Genomic DNA, 19557 nt, shown 5'->3' on the forward strand with positions numbered 1-19557 from the left:
TGTAATGTATTTTAGTTTGTCTTTGTGTGGCTGTAGCTGGGGTGAAAGCCCAAGACAAATTTCCCTTGTGGACAATAAAGTTTACCTTGACCTTCTTCTTCTTCACTTTCTCTTATGGAAATAATAAATAACGATAAAGCTGGCTGTTTTACACCTGTAAACCTGTGATGATACAATAAAGCTGATTATTTTGCTGCGTCCTAAAACTTTTAGAAAAGAAAAAAGAAAATAAAGTTTCTTATTTTTCATCTTATTCTTATTTGCATTTTCTTTCGTCCAGAAATAGCCAAGTATAAAAACAGCGCAAGAGGTCCTTAACGTTAAACGGCCTACCTGAGAGAGCTGGGTACAGACACGTCCAGGCGAGATTGTTCGACTGCCGTCCCCTGGCGCCACTTCATCCAGGGGCCTGACCGTCACCCTGTCCGAAGGGGTGTGTGGCCTCCGAGGGGACAGGGGTTTGAAAGACGCAGGTACTTCACAGGGGGACGGGGGCACAGACATGGAACGAGGCATCTCCACGGTAACCCTAAAAGAGGAGGTGTCCATGAAGTCGGGGGGGCCGCAGTAGACGGGCGCCGTGGGGCTGCCGTGGCGGAACTGCTGTCGCTGCTGCCACTCGTACAGCTGCCACACCATGCCCTCCTTGTTGGCCATGCGCTCGTCTGTGGACATGCGGAAGTGGCTGAGCCGGTCGTGGGCATACTTGTAGTCACTGGGAAGGTTGCGGGCCACTTGGGGGGAGCCGCTGGCGGATGGGAGACAGGTGCTCTTTGGCAACGACTGATAAGAGGCTTCCACTGCACTGGACTTCAGCTGGAGGGGAGGCGTCCGTCGGGGGAGGTTGTACTCTGTAGAATGAGCACTGAGGGCAAAAGTAAACACTTGGGTGAGTTTACGTAAATTAAGTAAATTAAGTGTTTACATTTTTTATCAACAGCACATGGCCACTGTGGATGCTGCACTGTATTATGTTCACAACACAACACCCTCTGATGTGAATGATGTCCTGTGATAAAAATGCAACACTAGCCACTAGAGGGAGGTGTTGACTCGTTTTGTATTTTGTTCTTTCTCAGCAATGGCGTCACATAATAATGATGACATTTGTCTCAAATTGTTTACAAGCGGTTTAACTGACCTTTTGGGAGGATCTCCTTTCTGAACTTTCACCCAGTTCTCCACTTGCGTCAGGGCGGTTTTCCTCGTCACCTGCTTCTCTGTGTCTGTCCGTGGAACAAAGCCCCTCTTATACACACTGTTTCCATTATGTTCGTGTGGCAATGGGACCTGCACTACCAAGTGTTGGCCGCTCTTGTGAGAGGTGCCAGGGACTGGGTCGGAACAGTTCCCCTCCAGCCCTGCCTCTGTGGCCAGCTGGGAGGGCCTCACCTGGATCTCCAACCCATACCTGACCTCCTCTCCCGGAGCCAGTCGACTGGCGTCTTCGTGAGGAGGTTCCTCTCTGTCTGGTCTCTGACTGACACTGATGTTGTTGGTCTGGGGGACCGCCTGCTGAGCCGTCTTCTCGGACCTCTCCAACTCTCTGGCAAAAAAAAGAGAGCATGATAATAGAGTAAAATAATAGAGAAACATTACCTTGTTATAGTCCCTCTGTTCACTGTGTTGTGTGATATCACTGTGGGGTTTTGAAAGTATTAAATGGCCTGACAAACTGTCTCACTTAGCCTAGCTACTCTCACAGATTAGTGTTAGATTAATTCCTCTTCATCAAACAGATTCACCCTCTTTGGCAGAATAGATGAAGAAATGCAGCTTGAAATGGGGGATTACGCAGCATTAAGCAGAAGATAACAAGCCACAGTGGGCATGCCAATTAACCTGACGTGATCCAGGATGTAATTTCCAACTCCATTGACAGAATGGGATAATTGTATAAATAATCAGATTCATTGCCTAGTTTCTGAGGAATATTTTCCCCCACATCATTTCATGTTTTTAAGGGAGGGAGGAGCTCTTAACAGAGAAGCCACACAGAGTCCCCAGTGGATAGAAATGACAGCCATTTTGTTCTTAACAAATAGCTTGGGGGAGTCAGCTCTTATAATGCTATTAGCAGAACTTTTAATGAATTTAGCACTACAGTAAAATGCATTCATCTTTCTCGATGTTGCGTAACTATGTTTCCAGACAGATATTCCCACTTATGACAAAATGCTACAATTATTTCATCAAAACAAAATCAGACGTGACTTAAAATGACTGAAAAGAATAATCTGGCAATCGTTATCTCACACAGGAAAAAAAATACACTATGATTTGAAGTAATGATTGTAATTTGTGATGCGTTAATGTGCAAAACAAATTGCCTCTGAGGACACAAGTTTTCTATAAACTACTAAAGTAGTTCTACTACTACCAGTAAGACGCCCTGAGGGCGAGAAGCGTGCATGCATTCGCCCTGCTGACGGCAAACTGCTGGGTGAGCGCTGGCACTTTGGCATGGGGGGTCAGATGATCAACATATGGAATGAATTCTGTACTGGCCATATATGGAGCGTGTCTTGAATATACAGATTTTGATGAGGACAGATCAACACATGGAATGTCAGAACAGGTCAGCTCCATATATGGAGATCTACTGTATGGGTGGCAGAGGGGGCAGTGACTTGAGTGTACAGGGTTTGATGAGGTCTGGCCATATATGGAGCGTGTTTTGAGTGTACAGGGTTTGATGAGGGCACAGGTAGGGCCGAGCCTTCATTTTCGGGATTGTTGAGAACTCGCCGGCTGCCAGGCGCGGCTGCAATAACTTTGGAGCGGGCCCGTCTAGAGTTGGAATAGACAGGTATCAGTCAAAAGGGATACATCGAAGAGGAAGGACGGCTGGGGAACGATCAACATATGGAATGTCAGAACAGGTCAGCTCCATATGAAGATCTAAGAGTTTGAGGTTTTAGGTCAGATATAGAATTGCTGGCTATCCAGGGTTTGATGAGGTCAGTGTTGTGATCTTCATATATGGAGATGGCCATATATGGAGCGTGTGTGACGGACTGATTGCCATATATGGTGGCGTGACGTGTCACGAGGCATGAGGGACTGACAGCCATATATGGTGGCGTGACTGATGGAAAGACGAACAGGTTTTGCAGGTTTTCATAGTAATCTGCGACATACGGTCTGTTCTACAGTACAACACGTTGTGTATTTTCAGAGTCAGGGTGTTTGGGTTCAAGGACAGTGTAATGAGCTATTATTGAAATCATCATGCATTATGGGATTTCAGCCTGATTTGACAATCTAATAGTTGTGCTTCACTCAGCTGGTGCATGCAGTGCGGCTTTACAGTATCCATAAAGACTATAGTTGAACACCTTATCATTAGTCAGGCTAAAAGCAGTTTTAGATATGTTCGCTATTTTTTAACCACAACGGTATGCAACAAAGTATAACATAGGGCTCAGCTTGTTAAATAAAAAGTGTAATACCAGTAAGATGCCTGAGGGCGAGAATTGACCGTGTGCATATATCCGCCTGGATGACAGCAGACTACTGGGTGAGCACTGGCGCTTTGGCAACATTTCATTCTGAATGCAAATCTGGCGAGGGGGGATCAGGCTAGGTCCGATCAACATAATTATGGAATGAATTATGTACTGGCCATATATGGAGCGTGTCTTCAGTGTACAGGGTTTGATGAGGGCCCAGACCGGGCCTTAATTCTCGGGCCTGTTTTTTCGGCTGCACTAATAACTTCAGGGCAGGCCCGTCTAGAGTTTAAATGGACAGGTACTGTATCAGTCAAAAGGGAGACATCGAAGAGGAAGGATGGATGGGGAAGGATCAACATATGGAATATAAGAGATGTAGAGTTGCTGGCCAATATTGATGACATCAGGGATCTCCAAATATGGGCTTAATATTGATTACATCACGTGATGTCACGTGACTGACTGACTGACTAGATTTCATAGTTAACTGCGACCTGCAGTCGCAATAAATTATGATTTGATTTATTGATTGATTGATTGATTGATTGATTGATTGAAGAATTTATTAACAGTTTTGGAGAATTACAGTACATTTCAAGCACAACTCAATACAATACTGTTAACTGTGGACGACACCATAAAGCATTACACTTGTTTACACCATGATGAGACAATATGCGATAAAGATAGCATCACATTGCAAGTTAGCTTGAAGAACAGTTCTTGTCGGCAAGCAACTCCATTGTGCATTGCAGTATACATTGAGATCCTCCCATCATGTACTCCATCCTCCCAAACCAGAAACTATGGACATTGAGTCCTTCTAGCCTCTAGGTGGCATGATTGCACCACATATCCAAACCATACTTAATTTCGCCTTAGTGGTTTCTGGCTGCTTTAGGAGTGCCTCACAACCACTTACCACTACGCCAGATGTTTAAATGATGTAGTGGAAAATGCTTTTTTTAATGTCAGAAAGTTGTAGGGTGTCATTTGTAATAGGGATAACCTGTTGTTGACTGGGGCGACCAATGGGCAGAGTGGCTGCCTGTGAAACAGAAGGTCCCAGGCTCAATACCTACAGTACTGTATGTCAAGGTGAGCAAGACTCTTAACACTTAACCTAACTGCTCACCCCCTGTGCTCAAGTCTGCCCACTTCAGCAGCAATCAGCTGTGTGATGCTGAAAACTCAATTTCAACTGTGGGATCAAATAGGAAATTATTATTAAGGCGGCCAAGCACGCAGTGCAGCCTTTTGTATTTGTTAGTTTTATTCTTATTCAAATTCCGCCAGTTCTAGAATAAAGGCAGTCAAGGTCATGCTAAACGGAAGAGAAAATAAACTCAAATTAATTTGCCAAATAGTGGCGCTATAGAACTCAACTGAGAAAATTTAGTACGCAATACGTGTTGTGAGATCTGTGTAGATCTTTTTTTCTTTTTTTTTGCCTACTACTGCATACCAGTACTATAAAACTAAACAAAAAACTAAGCCTTTCACAAAATATAAACTATACTAAACCAGCAAACCCGCTTTAAAAACGAACTAAAACTAAATAAAATGGGTTTAACATGAAGTTAAAAAAATAAATGCAGACCTATGAGCTCACAACACATTGCATCGCAATACATTGTGAGCTTTTAGATCGGCAAGTTTCACTATTTGTTGTATAACGTACGAAGTACAGTATAGGGCTTAAGGCTACACTGTAATTTTCTTAGTGATTACTATTTTATTTTGATCACTCTGTAATGGTAGAATATAAAACACAACTGCGGTGGGTTATATTTGGTCTCCCTGTAGATCCTGTGGTAGGGCCTGACCACTGCTGGTCAAATTTCAATTTATCCTCTGAGCAAGCAGATATGAGCATTTGTGCCTGTCGTAGAGCAAGAGCAAGTTCAGTCAGGGAACCTCAGTGCAGTTGCTGGCCGTTAATTGGGCCGCCTCAGCATCACTCTCTCTATGATTTGATTTCATTCACATGATTCACTCAGCCAATCACACACTCACTCCATCTTCATACCGGCTACTTTAACCGGAGGTTTGCATTCCTCCTTTGCTTCCCTGCTTGCTTGCTGCTGCTGTATCAGCGTGCTGCTGTATACAAACCTGCTGCTCACCCACCTCCACCTGTCGTTTTGGATATACTGTTTAGGTACGGGGGATTCGGAGTCCCTATGGACGGGACTGATGCGCTTGATCTGCTCATCTTATATTCAATAAATATAATTATATTACATCCATTCTTGAGTTGTCCTGACTGAAGTGCTCTATTAGTGCTCTCAGTGGTAAATATCAGCACTACCATGGGGGACCCGAGTTTGAATCTCGGATAGTACATGCTTTAACTACTTGGTTTATTTATAAAAAAACGGTGCTGCCTTGAAAACACCTCCATTACCTAACTGCAACACAAACACTACAGAAAGCCTATATTTATATAAAAGCCTGAGCACATACACGCTTGGTGCAAACATCTGCAAAGGATATTAAAAGCAATGTGGTTAAAATGACACAAAGCTGGTCCGCGTGGTACTGTGCTGTGTAAATGTGTTTGTGTTGTCGTGCTGCTCCACTGGCATCAGTAGCGAGTCACTGGTCGTATAATTGAATCCTTACAGTGGGAGAGCGGCTGAAGCCAAGTCAATAAAGAGGGGCTAACCTCTTGACGGTGTGAGTGTGCTGCATCAGCGTGGCCTGGTTCATGGCTCGGATCCAGCCGTTCATGTCCTCCTGCGTGTCCGCACTGAAGAAGTACGTTCGCATCCCACAGTGTTCCGCCTGTGAGCCAATCACAGAGTTCTTATTGTAAATGTAGGAGCGCATTCCAGTGTGGCTCGCCTATCAGAAACAGAGGAAAAGCAATACATTAGGCCCGATAAACAGTATACACATATATTAGTTGTGTGCCAGTTGCTGCGCACCGGAACTAGCCGATTTACGAGTTCATAACGTGTCACAGAGTGACATGTTGGTGAGCTTGTAGATCGGTTATTTCTGGTGCGTGACACCGGCGCGCAACCTCCAGCTTCATGAGAACAACACGAGAACAACATAATGTGGCTGTCAGTGGTGTTGATGAGTCAAAATGGCAGTCACTTGTGAGAAACCCAATTAGTTCGCTAATTTGCTTTTAGAAAAGTTACAGCCACTCTTGAGTGAAGAACAAAGAATGAAAGCAAAAGGTGCATAATAAACCCTGTTGTGCAATTTAAAGCTGGCCATGGCATGCAACAGGCATAATGAGGGTTTAGTTTGGAGATTACTTTGCTTGAAAGCATCCACAGTTCAGTGCAATTCCTTTACAACTCATATTAGAGTACAGAAATCAGCCAGCGAAAAAGCAGTGAGCATTCTCAGTCAATAGCACCTAACACACAAAAAACACACACACACACACACACACACACACACACACACACACACACACACACACACACACACACACACACACACACACACACACACACACACACACACACACACACACACACACACACACACACACACACACACAGATATAGTGAGAGTGAGAGAGGGTCACTTTACCTGCAATAGCATTGTTTTGTTGCTATGGAATTCTGTTCAATTATAGTAAGTTCACTTCGTAGTCTGGTTACTCAATCTGCAGCCCCCCCCCCCCCCCCCCCCACACACACACACACACACACACACACACACACACACATGCGCCAAAGAGCTTCATGGTAATCCTCCCCCCATCCTGCCTGGGCACAGGACACCCTACAGACAGCCTCCTCCCCCCATCCTGCCTGGGCACAGGGCACCCTACAGACAGCCTCCTCCCCCCATCCTGCCTGGGCACAGGGCACCCTACAGACAGCCTCCTCCCCCCATCCTGCCTGGGCACAGGGCACCCTACAGACAGCCAACTGCTCCACAGCACAACAGTGGTCAGCACTTTTCACACAATCATCCATCTACAGAGGAATTTCCCCTACATTAACTTTAAACCAGGACTTTAATATGTTGCTGACACAATTTCTATGACCTAAAATAAAGTATAAATAAATAGATACACTATTCTGTCCATGCACAACCATCCATGACTTGATAATATTCAATCAGATATTAGACCACTTGGGCCAATCTAACTTTGAAGAGGGGGCGAAAAAACAAGAAAAACTACTTTGGCAGCCCATGTGCATGCTTTAGTATAGCAAACCACAGCATGCAAGCCACAGCATGCAAGCCGCCTTTGTTTTAAATGATCCCCCAAACCGTTCGGCCGGGGATGCGCATTTGATCCACGCTACGCGCCTGTATTAGACGGATGTTAGGTTAGGTTCTTTAATCTTAGTTTACTTACAGTATGATCCTTGATGACTATATCTATGTATTTGATGATGTATTATTACGATGTGTTGTTCGTGCTTATTGTAAATCGATCTGGATTAAGAGCATCTGCCAAATGCATTCATTGTCAAATGTATGTCTAACACTTCTTCAGAGCTCAATTTTAGTGTAAAACAGGTCAAAGGCTTATCACGGATCAAATTTTGTCATTCTACTTCTTATAACACAAATAGCAGGAGATGACCACAGCACTGTACATTGCAACTGACCAGCATAATCATGGCACCTTTCTGATTCTGTTGTCCATACAGTATTTTGGCGATTCAAAAATCCCAGATCTATAAGCTCATAACTTGTATCACAATGTTGACATGAAAATACTTTTTACTTGAATGAAGCTTTGGCGAAAGTTCAATAAGAAATGTGTTTCTCTCGCACGGTTTCATTCGACCTTCGACAATATTATTATGCTTTCAACATGACCTCTCCTTATTGAAAAGTTATAAAGATAGCATGCTGTTTATGAGCCACTACACTGTTCTCTTTGCAATCTACTTATGCGACTATTTACCATGTTGTTTGTGTACTAGGGATTATATGCTTACTCTGATTTCACAATTCAAATCACTCTGGATTAGAGCGTCTGCTAAATAATGAAACAGTAAATTGAAGTCATTTTAGCTGGTTCAATGGCCAGCAAATACGTGTTTTGATTGTAAAGTGTTACATTATACAGCACCATGGACAGAGTGTGATCACTACTGAATTCTCAACAGAGAAGTGCTGAAAGAACATCAGCAGGGAGCATGCAAACAGAACACTCACAGTCAGTGCATGGAGGATGGAGCCCCTGGGCCCCAACCTTTTAAAATGTATTGATACTGTTCTTTCCCCTATAGATCACTGAGATATGTAATACATGCAAAGCTGACATAACTGTAAAGAAGGACATCCTTCTTTAAGTTGTATTCGGCCTCCCATACACCATGTGAGTACAAAATGATGGCAGAACTTTGCAACTGTGACACCAAATGCACAGGAACTGTGGTTCTCTACATGTCATGTAACCTTTGAGTTGAACATATTCAGAGGCAGAATGTGTTTATTTTCATCGTTTAAGAAAATCTATAAATCCTTCCACTAAAGACCCATTCACCTGCAGGACATAATGTGTAAAACACATCTCTGCAAGGTAAAACAGATGAAATGGTTGCCACAAATCCCAACGTCCCGTTATGGCAGGTAAATTAACATGAATGCAACATAATGATGGCGATGATGAGCCCTCAAAGAAAGCCAATGAAACCAGAGAGGAGTGTGAATACAGATGGTTGGGACTGTGACTGGGAGCCCACCGTGAGACCCCACTATCCCACCATTCCCATGGCGATGAGAATGTGATGAGTGACATGTAGCTTGGTGGGGAAAATTCCAGAGCTACCATCCATACCATACAAATTATTTTTTATCCCAATCCCTGGCAATGTTAGTTCCATAGTGAGCAACACAGAACCAAAATAGTGTGAGTAGAAGCCTGGTTATTTATAAGTTAGTTTATTGTAGTCGCAGCCAAACAGTTCAGAGCAAAACAAAACAAACAGAAATTCAGCTCAGCACTGGCGTTTTCCATCCATGTCCATAAATCTGACATTATAATGCACATCATAAAATGTGCATTCGTTTGACGTTAGCGTGAGATGAAACAAGATGTGCTGTGAAAGGTGACTCACAGGTGAGGCTGAGGTGAAATCAAATACCTATTCATGCAAGACAGGTGGCCTGTGCGTTTCAGGACAGCCTCCTGCAGAGAACAGTGCTCGCTCCGCCCGCGTGCGCACACAGCGGGTCACGACGGGAGGCAATTGAGCAACAGGGAACGAGAGAGACACAGAAATGAGCGAACAGAAGAGCACAGAAAACAACAGGAGGGTACCGTTGACTCCTTCATAAAGAACAGAAATAGACTCCCAGGGATATGGTCGGTTGGCAAAAATCGTTGATTAGATTAATTTAAGTACTATTCCAAGTAAAATTATGGTACCGTACATATACGATGATGGAGCAGCTTCATTCATATTGGAAAAATGGAACAAGGTACTGTTCTCATAACTTTTCAAATGCTCCTAGCCTCTAGCCAATTCTTTAAAAACATTATTTCATAAACAGCCAAAAAGATAAGGGAAAAAACGAAAAGTGCATTCCAGTACATGTCACAAAAGATGCCAGTTGGCAGATTAATTATGCTAAGTGCTATGTTCACTGTGATACTTAGCTGTAATTGAACTGTAACGAGGCGCTCAGGTCAGATCTAATGAAATATCCCACTCCATAGTATGTGATTGCCCAGGGAGCTAGGTGAGCAGAGATTCTGTGTACAATGTGGTTAATTGGCCGATCTGTAATGTACATTGTGCACAGATCATCTGATTGAATACATTATAATAGACTACATAATTATACTGTACTCCACCAGCAGGGGAAAGGAGAAGAATGTATGGTAGAAAATTGATTCGTTCTTCATTAATTCTGTGTAATGAGAACTCGAAGATCAGGGGATGTGTTACACACGTGTGCAGACAGGTACACATACTGTATTCGCATACGCGCGCACACACACACACACACACACACACAGTCACACACACACACACACACAGTCACACACACACACACACACACACACACACACACAGTCACACACACACACACACAGTCACACACACACACACACACACACACACACACACACACACACACACACACACACACACACACACACACACACACACACACACACACACACACACACACACATATCCTCAGTCTTCATTCATCCATTCCAAGAGTGTACAAATTAAACCAAATAGAAAAGGAAGGTTCCATTTGGACACACTGGAGTTAAATGAACACTAGTGTACACACACACACCCTGACCCCAAAGGAACAACAGGCCTAAGTACAATGGACCAGCTGCGCATATTGCAATAGAAAACCCTGGAGTTACAGTAGCACATTGTACATTTAAGGAGTAATTGTTCTTCCCAACAAGTACTGTGCTTTCACCAAGAGGGAGATGGATCATGTAAACACTGTACTGTATGTTGCAACCAAAGACCGAAGAACAAAAAAATTGTCTTCTAACCGCAGGGAAGAACTCCCTCCCTCACTTGTCAAGCAAGTGTAAGATACAATTACCAAACTTCTATGGTAGTTGTGCAGCATTGGCTAATGGGTTTAAAACATGCTGAGCAAACATACAATCCCAGAGGAGCATGGGTTGTTGCATCAGAGGCCAAATCTATGCAATAATGGCAGTTTGTCATCACTACTCTGCAATCAGGAGTGGATTATTGTTAATCCGATGTGAAGTTGTGAAAGGTGATAACTAGTAATAATAATACGATGGGCTATTGACGTGGACAAGGGAGGGATTGACAGCACAGCAAACCACACTCAATAGAGGCCATGCTTATTATATGGTCCAATATTTCAGTAATAATTGACTTTGGCACTTAGTCAAAGCAGGCATGCTGTGAGCATGTAATGATACCCCAGGCAGTGCCTAGTCTGACAGGTACAACTGAACAATAGCTACAATTTCACTATTGAACATCAGACCGAAAACATTGATCAGTAAATGCAGCTAAGTGTATTATGGAATAAAAATGCAAGATAACATTATATGAACAGAAGTAGCTGTTTGAAGTTATTTCTCACAACATTAATTATTACTTGTATGCTTGCACTCAAGAAATGAATTAATTGGCTGGCGCGGAAGCATGCCAACGGTGGCGGAGGTGCATACTGATCCAGCAATACTGAGTCTGACAACCGTGTTCTTGGCTGTTACCTTGAATGCGTATTTGCGGCTTATATGATCATCAGGCTCCACCGGTGCTATGACATAACTGGGCAGCGGGATGCTACCCAGCACTGTCTCCTCTCTGCTGTCTGTGAAGCACACACATGCACACGTACACACGTACACACACACACACACACACACACACACACACACACACACACACACACACACACACACACACACACAATCAATACACAGCACCCCACAAAAAACACAAATTCTTACTGTCAGTATGTTTCACTACGGTAGCGATACAGCAGCATAATTGGTAAGGCATAATTCAAGGATGATTCAAGGATACCACATTAAGGCATATGGTGGCACGGGAAGCCTTATCTATTATTCAGTATGATTAATGGAGGAGAAGAACTCCAATCGATGCCACAGCATCGCATAATGTCGTACTCAGGATTATACACAGGGATATGATATAAGTTGTTACTCAATGAAAAAAAGAAGGGTGAGAAACAGACAGACAGACAAAGAGAGAGAGGGAGAGAAACTGGCACATACTGTACCACAGTCCTATTAATGATGTGCTTGCGTTAGGAGTGTGTGAACCTGCACAGTGAAATACTCATTTTAAATTGTGAGTGTTTACAAATTGAGCCAAATGGACCCGTAAGAGTCGGTTTGGTTCCATGTGTACACTCTCAGTTACAAAATGTATAAATTAACACTGACAATCTAACTCTCGCAAACCCCCACCCTCGTTCAACTCAAAACCCATGTTGTCAGACTCACTTTCCAAAACGGAACCCCCCCCCCCCACAAAAAGGGGGGGGGGGGGGTTGTTTGTTTTTTGCTTTTACTCACATGTTAGGGCCGATTCATACTCCTATTTTAGAGCCGAATAAAAGTCGGTTCGGCGCTGTAGAGCCTACAATGTGACGTCATTTGAGGTTCGGGTCGGCGGGTACCGTCCTAAAGTCGGCTCTTCGGTGCTACTGAAAATTTCTGACGAGCCGAAATCATTTCGGCACTACAGCGCCGAAACAGCGGTAAAATAGGAGTATGAATCGGCCCTTAGCCTCCACACGGATCCGACGCACACGCGGCCGCGCGCACGCTTAATAGTCCTTTTTCTCCTCAAAATGAGACAAACTGTGATCTTTGAGATCTTTGAGCCTGGAATGACCATTTTAATTTCTAATAATCATTGCCATATATATACGCTGTACTCTTTTCTGACACTCACCTTTGTAATAAAATAGGCAGTAGTCAGACAAAACGAACCACTTCCGCTTCCACAGCCGCATTCCAGAGCTGTCCTGGGTGAAAGACAACAATGTATTTATGAGCCCTCACTGCAGCAGCTTTGCATTTTAATTCACGCAATGTAATTAAAAACTCAAATTGGGGGACGCAGTGCCCTTTAATACAGGACAGAGGAAGGAGAGTTACTCATGCAAATCATTACACAGTAAAGTCCTCAGCATTCAGTTTTATGTAGAAACAATCATTTAATTCCCTTCAAGTTGTCCTCCTCCCAGTGTTTTCAACTAATCTGGTAATTATCTGGTCACACATCTTTAACAACCCGAGCACACAGGACGAAGTTCACCGTCTTTTCAATTAGTAACACCCAGCACCCAGGACGAAGATCGATCAAATGGACGGAGATTATTGATATCAAAACCGATCGCATCGCTCCACAGGCTGGGAGCACCTGTTGCTCAACATTCGATGTTGTGCAACAGTGGGACGTCGAAAATGTTCCCCCCTGTTTAGCCGTCGAGACCGGAAATCTTAAAACGTTAATAACTATTGATCTAAATCATCCTGTCCAATTCAGCCACATCCGGGATAACATCTGGTCCATCGGTAAAAATGCTCCGCTGCTATAAATCGCTGGGCGCTATGATTTAATGGATTAAATAACCCTGGGCGTTCGTGGGGGGTAACTGAAGTCTCAATCAGGTATATTTGAATGTGATTTTCGTGATGTCATTGCCTGTCCTTACAACTGACTCTACCATTGAAATTTTACACTTTGCAATTTGCACTCATTATAATTCACTCCCAGTATCTTCATCAGCTTAATGCCTATATTAAAAATGTAATGCAATCTCCTTCAATGCGACCTCATCATGTAGTGACAGGACCAGTTAGCCTTATCACAAATCAAGCAAGACAGCACTGTGTGATTCATACTTAGTTGCGCGTGGGTGTCGCACACTGAAAAAAGATGATCTCTAAAAGCTGACAATGCATCACAGCGCAGCACGTTGTTGAGCGTTGTTTTTGGTGAGCGACACCCATACGTAACTAAGTATAACTCTGGCTTAATGAATTGCCTGTTCATGTAATGCTGCTATAGTAATCATGAAGCACTGCAGCGATTATCATCTACTGAGACCCTGTGATATTGTGGAAATGGGTCACAAATCACAATCTTCAGACTATCCCCAGGCTTATCCCAGAGGTGGCGCAGATAGAATACTCACATCAAGTGCATGGCAGCAATAGGGTTGGACATTGAGAACCTTTGGCAATGTGGATGCATTGGACATAACCAAAACACCAGTGCTAACAGAAATGGAATTAGCAAATGAATGTCTTATTTGTACAAATGTTATAGGTTTGGGCCGTTATCCGACCGATGTGCTTGAGTCATAGTGTCGGGGGATTTGTCAGAGAACCCATTGTACTGTGTCTGTCTGTGTCCCTTTTGTGCCCATATATGGAAGTAGTATATATACTACTTATGGACATCAATGTACTGTGTCTGTCTTGTCTATCTGTGTCCCATATGTCTGAGTCATAGTGACGTGGCCGTGGTCTGCTCGCAGGCTCGCCCTCCCATTAGTTAATTTTAATAATAGGATGTAGCCATAATATACAGCTGTTGAAGACTATCTGCTAACAATGATATAGGTTGCCGTTAACATTACATTCCATAACAATGGTGGTGAATAGGCGATACAGTAAAATCTGGACAGCAATTCAGCTTGATGCAATCTTTGTAAAATAACAGATACATTTAAACATTATTACAGTAACTGCTTGAGCAGTGAACTCACTTTGTCCTCCATTCAGTCCCCTGAATCTCAATCTACAATACACAAGTTTAGAGAAATGAAGCTCCGCCTTCATGTACAGTACTGAACATATCATTTATCAAAACCATTGCCAAAAGTAATTAATCAATTATTTGCTAATTATGTTCAAATCAAAGAGTATCAAGATAAGTAGGAAACAAGTATCAATATGCAGGATTTGACCGCACCATTTCCAATAACAGCATCCCATAATAAGCAACCTGAGCGAGGACGGTGGACATCATTGCATGTCTGAGATATTAACCCTGGATGTCGTCCACTAATACTTGCATTCTATCTACACTAGGAGGGACCATCTCTCTACACTGGATCAGTGAAGAAAAAGACACAGCGAGTGGCTGAGCAGATAATGAGGAATGATAAATTCTATAATTTGGTTTACTGAGTCATAGTCCAGTAAGTCCACAAGGTCACTTTCATTTATAACTGTGATGGAGACAAATAGACCCATGCGCCTGCTGTAACTGATGTTTGTCACCTTAGAGAGCAAGCGGTGGCTACGTTGCATTGTGCGGTCACTGATGATTGACATTCCACAATGTGACAGATTTGACATCATGTTTACTTGAGATTAATGTGTGCTCATACAGTAGGTGGGCAAGTCTATAAATCTCTCATCTGCAGGGGCTGAGAAACCTTGTCTCACCTGTTTGTAAAGCCAGCCTCTGACCACCACAGGGATGTTAAGGTTTCTCTTAATAGCATGGTCCCTTTTGCCAAAGCTGTGTACCTTCCCTGCACCTCTGGGTACCTGTGACTACCAAAACAAAGCAAATGTTAATGAGACTGATACTGTTCAGCTGCTGGTTAATATCGTACAACATCATTACCAAAGGGGAACATAGTAGGGATCTGTCTATGAGTGCATCATGAGAATTTCACAGGAGCTGAATACAGAAGTGCATCATTATAAACAAAGATAATTGTACAGTAGCATTGCAAAAATATATACATTCCAGTGAGTCTCAAGAAGTCCTTCGAAATTGCTTTTGTTTTTAGACGACTCAAACAATTCCATTATAATCATATGATCCTTCCCGGATGCAAAAAACATGAACAAATACAAATGATTACTATCTAGTATCATCATTCATCTTTCCTCATGGCTGTTTTGCACTGCTCTCAGTTTTTGTTATTTAATTGACTGTTTTATTTTAGTTGTCCACTAGACAATACAAACAAATAGTGGTATTAGTTGAAATTCTCGAGAAGGAAAATAAATGTTTTGTGGCTATGGCTCAGCGGTCCAGCGGTCCAGGCACCTTGGCTGGTAATCCAGTCTGGCAGTGTGCCGTGGGTTCGACCCCCGATCCCGACGGCCTTTACTGCATGTCACCCCCATATCTCTCCCCATTTCCTGTCAGCCTACTGTCTATCCCTCTATAATAAAAAAAAAAGGCAAAAAAAAAAGAATCAGTATCAAAAATGATTTATTATAAGATGTCTTTTGCACATACGATAATCTTGTTCTCACATTAATTAACTCAATTATTCAATTATTAACGACATATTAAGAAAGCAATACGCCTTTGTTTAAGCCTCACCAGATAATGCAGAACATGCAGGAAATATGTGATTCTACACTATGGTACGATCATTATGCATGAGTAAGTGATTTTGAGTCATGCTCTATCAGCATGATCTATTTACAAAGTAAATTTAAACAGACTTTTTGCATAGAGTGCTAATGTGTCATAGTAGTTACAGTAGGGGGGTCTGGGCATCTCTTTCTCTCTTCCCCCTTTTCGCTATGACACACATACACACTCGGTCAGACCAATTTACTGGCTGGACGATCATGCTGATATCCTGGCATTTTGAGATCATTGGCATCAGCCAGTTATGTTTATGAATTCAGCCATCTGCAAACAGCTTGGTCAGTGGGTATTGGAACAGTAGATTTATTTATTTTTATTTGGCTCTCTAAATATCAGTATCGCATTGGCCATTGAAAAAGACATGTCCATCGACCGACCACTAACACAAATGTAAAAGTTCACCGATATGATCCATCTCTCTTTCTCACGCGCACACACACACACACACACACACACACACACACACACACACACACACACACACACACACACACACACACATATAATCACTAATTTAAAAAATCTCGCCATTCATTAGAAAGACAACATCAGTCACCAGAAGCAGGGATTTCACTAAGTCTTGAGCAAATTAACCAAATCTATGCCAAGAACGCGGGACCTCCTTCTTCTCTCCACGACCCGCCTGTGCCAAAACGAGATAACTCGTCTTTCTATAATTTCATTTAATCCAGCAGATAATTATTTTTAAATTAATGCTTTTACTCACATGTTAGACAGCCTACATACGGATCCGACGTGCACACATGCTTATTTTACCTTTTTCTGCTCCAAATGAGACAATCTGGGGTCTTTAGGATCTTATAAAACCTGAAAACAAGCTAAGCTAGTGATGATGCTACCACTGGGCGCTGCTGCCCCTCCATGCCTAATAACAACAACAACAACAGCTGTTTGCGGAATACACCACATGGTTAGTCAGGGAACCTTTCTTCTTCTTTGGGTATTCACACATTCTTTTGGCACTGGCCTGGGGTGGTAGCACGGATTGTGTTAAAATGAACGATTAAATGAATATCATCTAAATATTGAAGCTACTTAAAAACTATCTGGGGTGTATATTATTTGTCAAAGACAAAAATATAGCCAATCTACAAGCTCTTATAAAATAATAATAATAATAAAATGACACCAGGTTAATGTGATGGATCAAATGCTTTCTGATCTATGCTTTCTTCATTATACTATTCTGATCTACAGGGTCACTTCCTCTGTGACAATGCAATGATAAAGCTAAAATGATATATTTTTACAGATCCAAAACATCTCACGGTAAATAATTGCTGTACCTTTAGAACCTCAGATAGATGCACATACACCCATGTCCAGCCCCTGGAGATTTGTAATTGAGTTTCCCTATGCATCAAAAATCACTAAACTATTACAGTCACTAGCCATTAATCAGAATGAGAGGGGTCTGGAGGAGCTCCCATTAAGCATTAAGCATAAAAAAATATAATCAAAGCAAAATACCCCTAAAAAGAATTGTTATACTTAGAAAGGGCAATTTGCCTCAACTACCAATAATTGATGCTATAGGAATAGAAATGTGGAACAGAAACAGGTACGAGGCACAAACCAAACACAGTACTCTCTGAAGCACTGTGGCCATGATGTGACACCCACCTTTGGCCCTGAGGTAGCACTGTGGCCATGATGTGACACCCACCTTTGGCCCTGAGGTAGCACTGTGGCCATGATGTGACACCCACCTTTGGCCCTGAGGTAGCACTGTGGCCATGATGTGACACCCACCTTTGGCCCTGATGTAGCACTGTGGCCATGATGTGACACCCACCTTTGGCCCTGAGGTAGCACTGTGGCCATGATGTGACACCCACCTTTGGCCCTGAGGTAGCGTCCACCGTTGTCGAGGTCACAGCCGCGGGGGACGTGCTGGGAGTCCTCTGATTGGCCAGTTGCTTGGACATGCGTGCTTCTATCCTACAACACAAGAAGGCAGGATAGAAAAGCACATTTGTGTTAAACAGTCAAATCCTCTGTGTTCATCTATCCCCATTTTACAACTGTAACCAAATCCATTTGGAGATACAGTATATGAACGCTGAGGACCAAACCCTGAGGACCATTACGGTTTAATTTGGTTACATTTGAATCCTCTTAGGCGGCATTAAGCATGTCTTACTTACCAACAGTGTCTTAATTTAAGATTATTTGACAATTTTTTAAACTAAAAATACTGTTTGCACACTTATGCCTTTGGGCCAATGTTGACACTTGACGCTAGTGCCTAAGTTTGCCTTCCCCTGGATTCGAAAATAGCCGATTTACAAGCTGACAGCACGTAGCGATGCGATGCATTGTGAGCTTGTACATCAACTTTACATAAAAAGAAGCCCAAAGTCACTTATAATAAGCAGACATGGCAACATTGCTGATGAGGCACGCTCGCGTTTTTTTTGCACTTTGTGGTGTGACCCAGTAGGCCAGTGTCAAGGCAGCAAATATTAGCTTGCAAATATAAGACTTCCGGTGGCCGAGCTTTTCAGAATAAAAGTACCCGCTAAAGTAAACAAAAACGATTAATGTGCACATTAAAACAATAAATTACCGGTAAGTATTTAAACGAACACAAATTATGTTTCTGTGTATTTTTATTAACAATTACACAGTTAATAACATTAACAAATTATCTAAATGGATAAATTGTGTTCACTGGAGTGCATATCCCTTAGAAATAGGATGCTGGACAGAAAACGGCTCTTCGAGGCAGCTGTTGTGACATACGCACGTGTTCAGGGAGATGTCCTCTACCACACCACACTCTCCGCTAAGCGGAAGAGGTGTAAAATTAAGAGTGGCCGGCCTTGTACCGGGGTCAGAGGTAAAAAAACCCAGCCATTTCCAGACCACACTGGAAGTCAGTGGCCCCCTGCATCGTCAAAGTTGCCCACCCCTGAAATAGGTGATGCTCCAGTCCACAGTACAAGGGTAGGAAAATGTGCCAAGCAGCCAAGTGTCCAATTTAATGGGAAGCCATTTTAAATCGGTAACAACCTCTAAAGGTGTAGTGAAATGGCTTTTTGGGGAATTTTATTTTGAGGTTTCAGCCTTAAACGGCAGGATCTAAGTTTCTGAACCAATCAGAGCGTCGCATCCCTCCAGACTATGGGCCCGTAGGTCCACGCGTATGCAGAGTGGTTTGTTTACAAAGTGACAGAGACGGCAGAAAAGCCAGGGGATTTTTTTCTAACCTGTACACAACCTAAGGAGTA

At 42.8% G+C, this 19557-nt stretch overlaps 1 protein-coding gene across 3 annotated transcripts in view; it reads right to left on the bottom strand.

Annotated features, from left to right (window-relative positions):
• plekha7b (pleckstrin homology domain containing, family A member 7b) overlaps positions 1-19557 on the bottom strand; it is a 133374-nt gene that overhangs the window by 30052 nt on the left and 83765 nt on the right. For all 3 annotated transcript variants that reach the window (XM_083759140.1, XM_083759139.1, XM_083759138.1), the window contains exons 5-11: positions 18163-18265; positions 15352-15462; positions 12842-12914; positions 11629-11729; positions 6124-6302; positions 1142-1546; positions 334-865 (exon numbers count right to left, since the gene is read on the bottom strand). In XM_083759140.1, coding sequence (XP_083615266.1) covers positions 334-865; positions 1142-1546; positions 6124-6302; positions 11629-11729; positions 12842-12914; positions 15352-15462; positions 18163-18265 — 1504 coding nt within the window. The remainder of the gene's footprint in view (positions 1-333; positions 866-1141; positions 1547-6123; positions 6303-11628; positions 11730-12841; positions 12915-15351; positions 15463-18162; positions 18266-19557) is intronic.

This window comes from Protomyctophum parallelum, assembly GCF_964188405.1.
Source record: "Protomyctophum parallelum genome assembly, chromosome: 2".
NCBI lineage: Eukaryota > Metazoa > Chordata > Actinopteri > Myctophiformes > Myctophidae > Protomyctophum > Protomyctophum parallelum.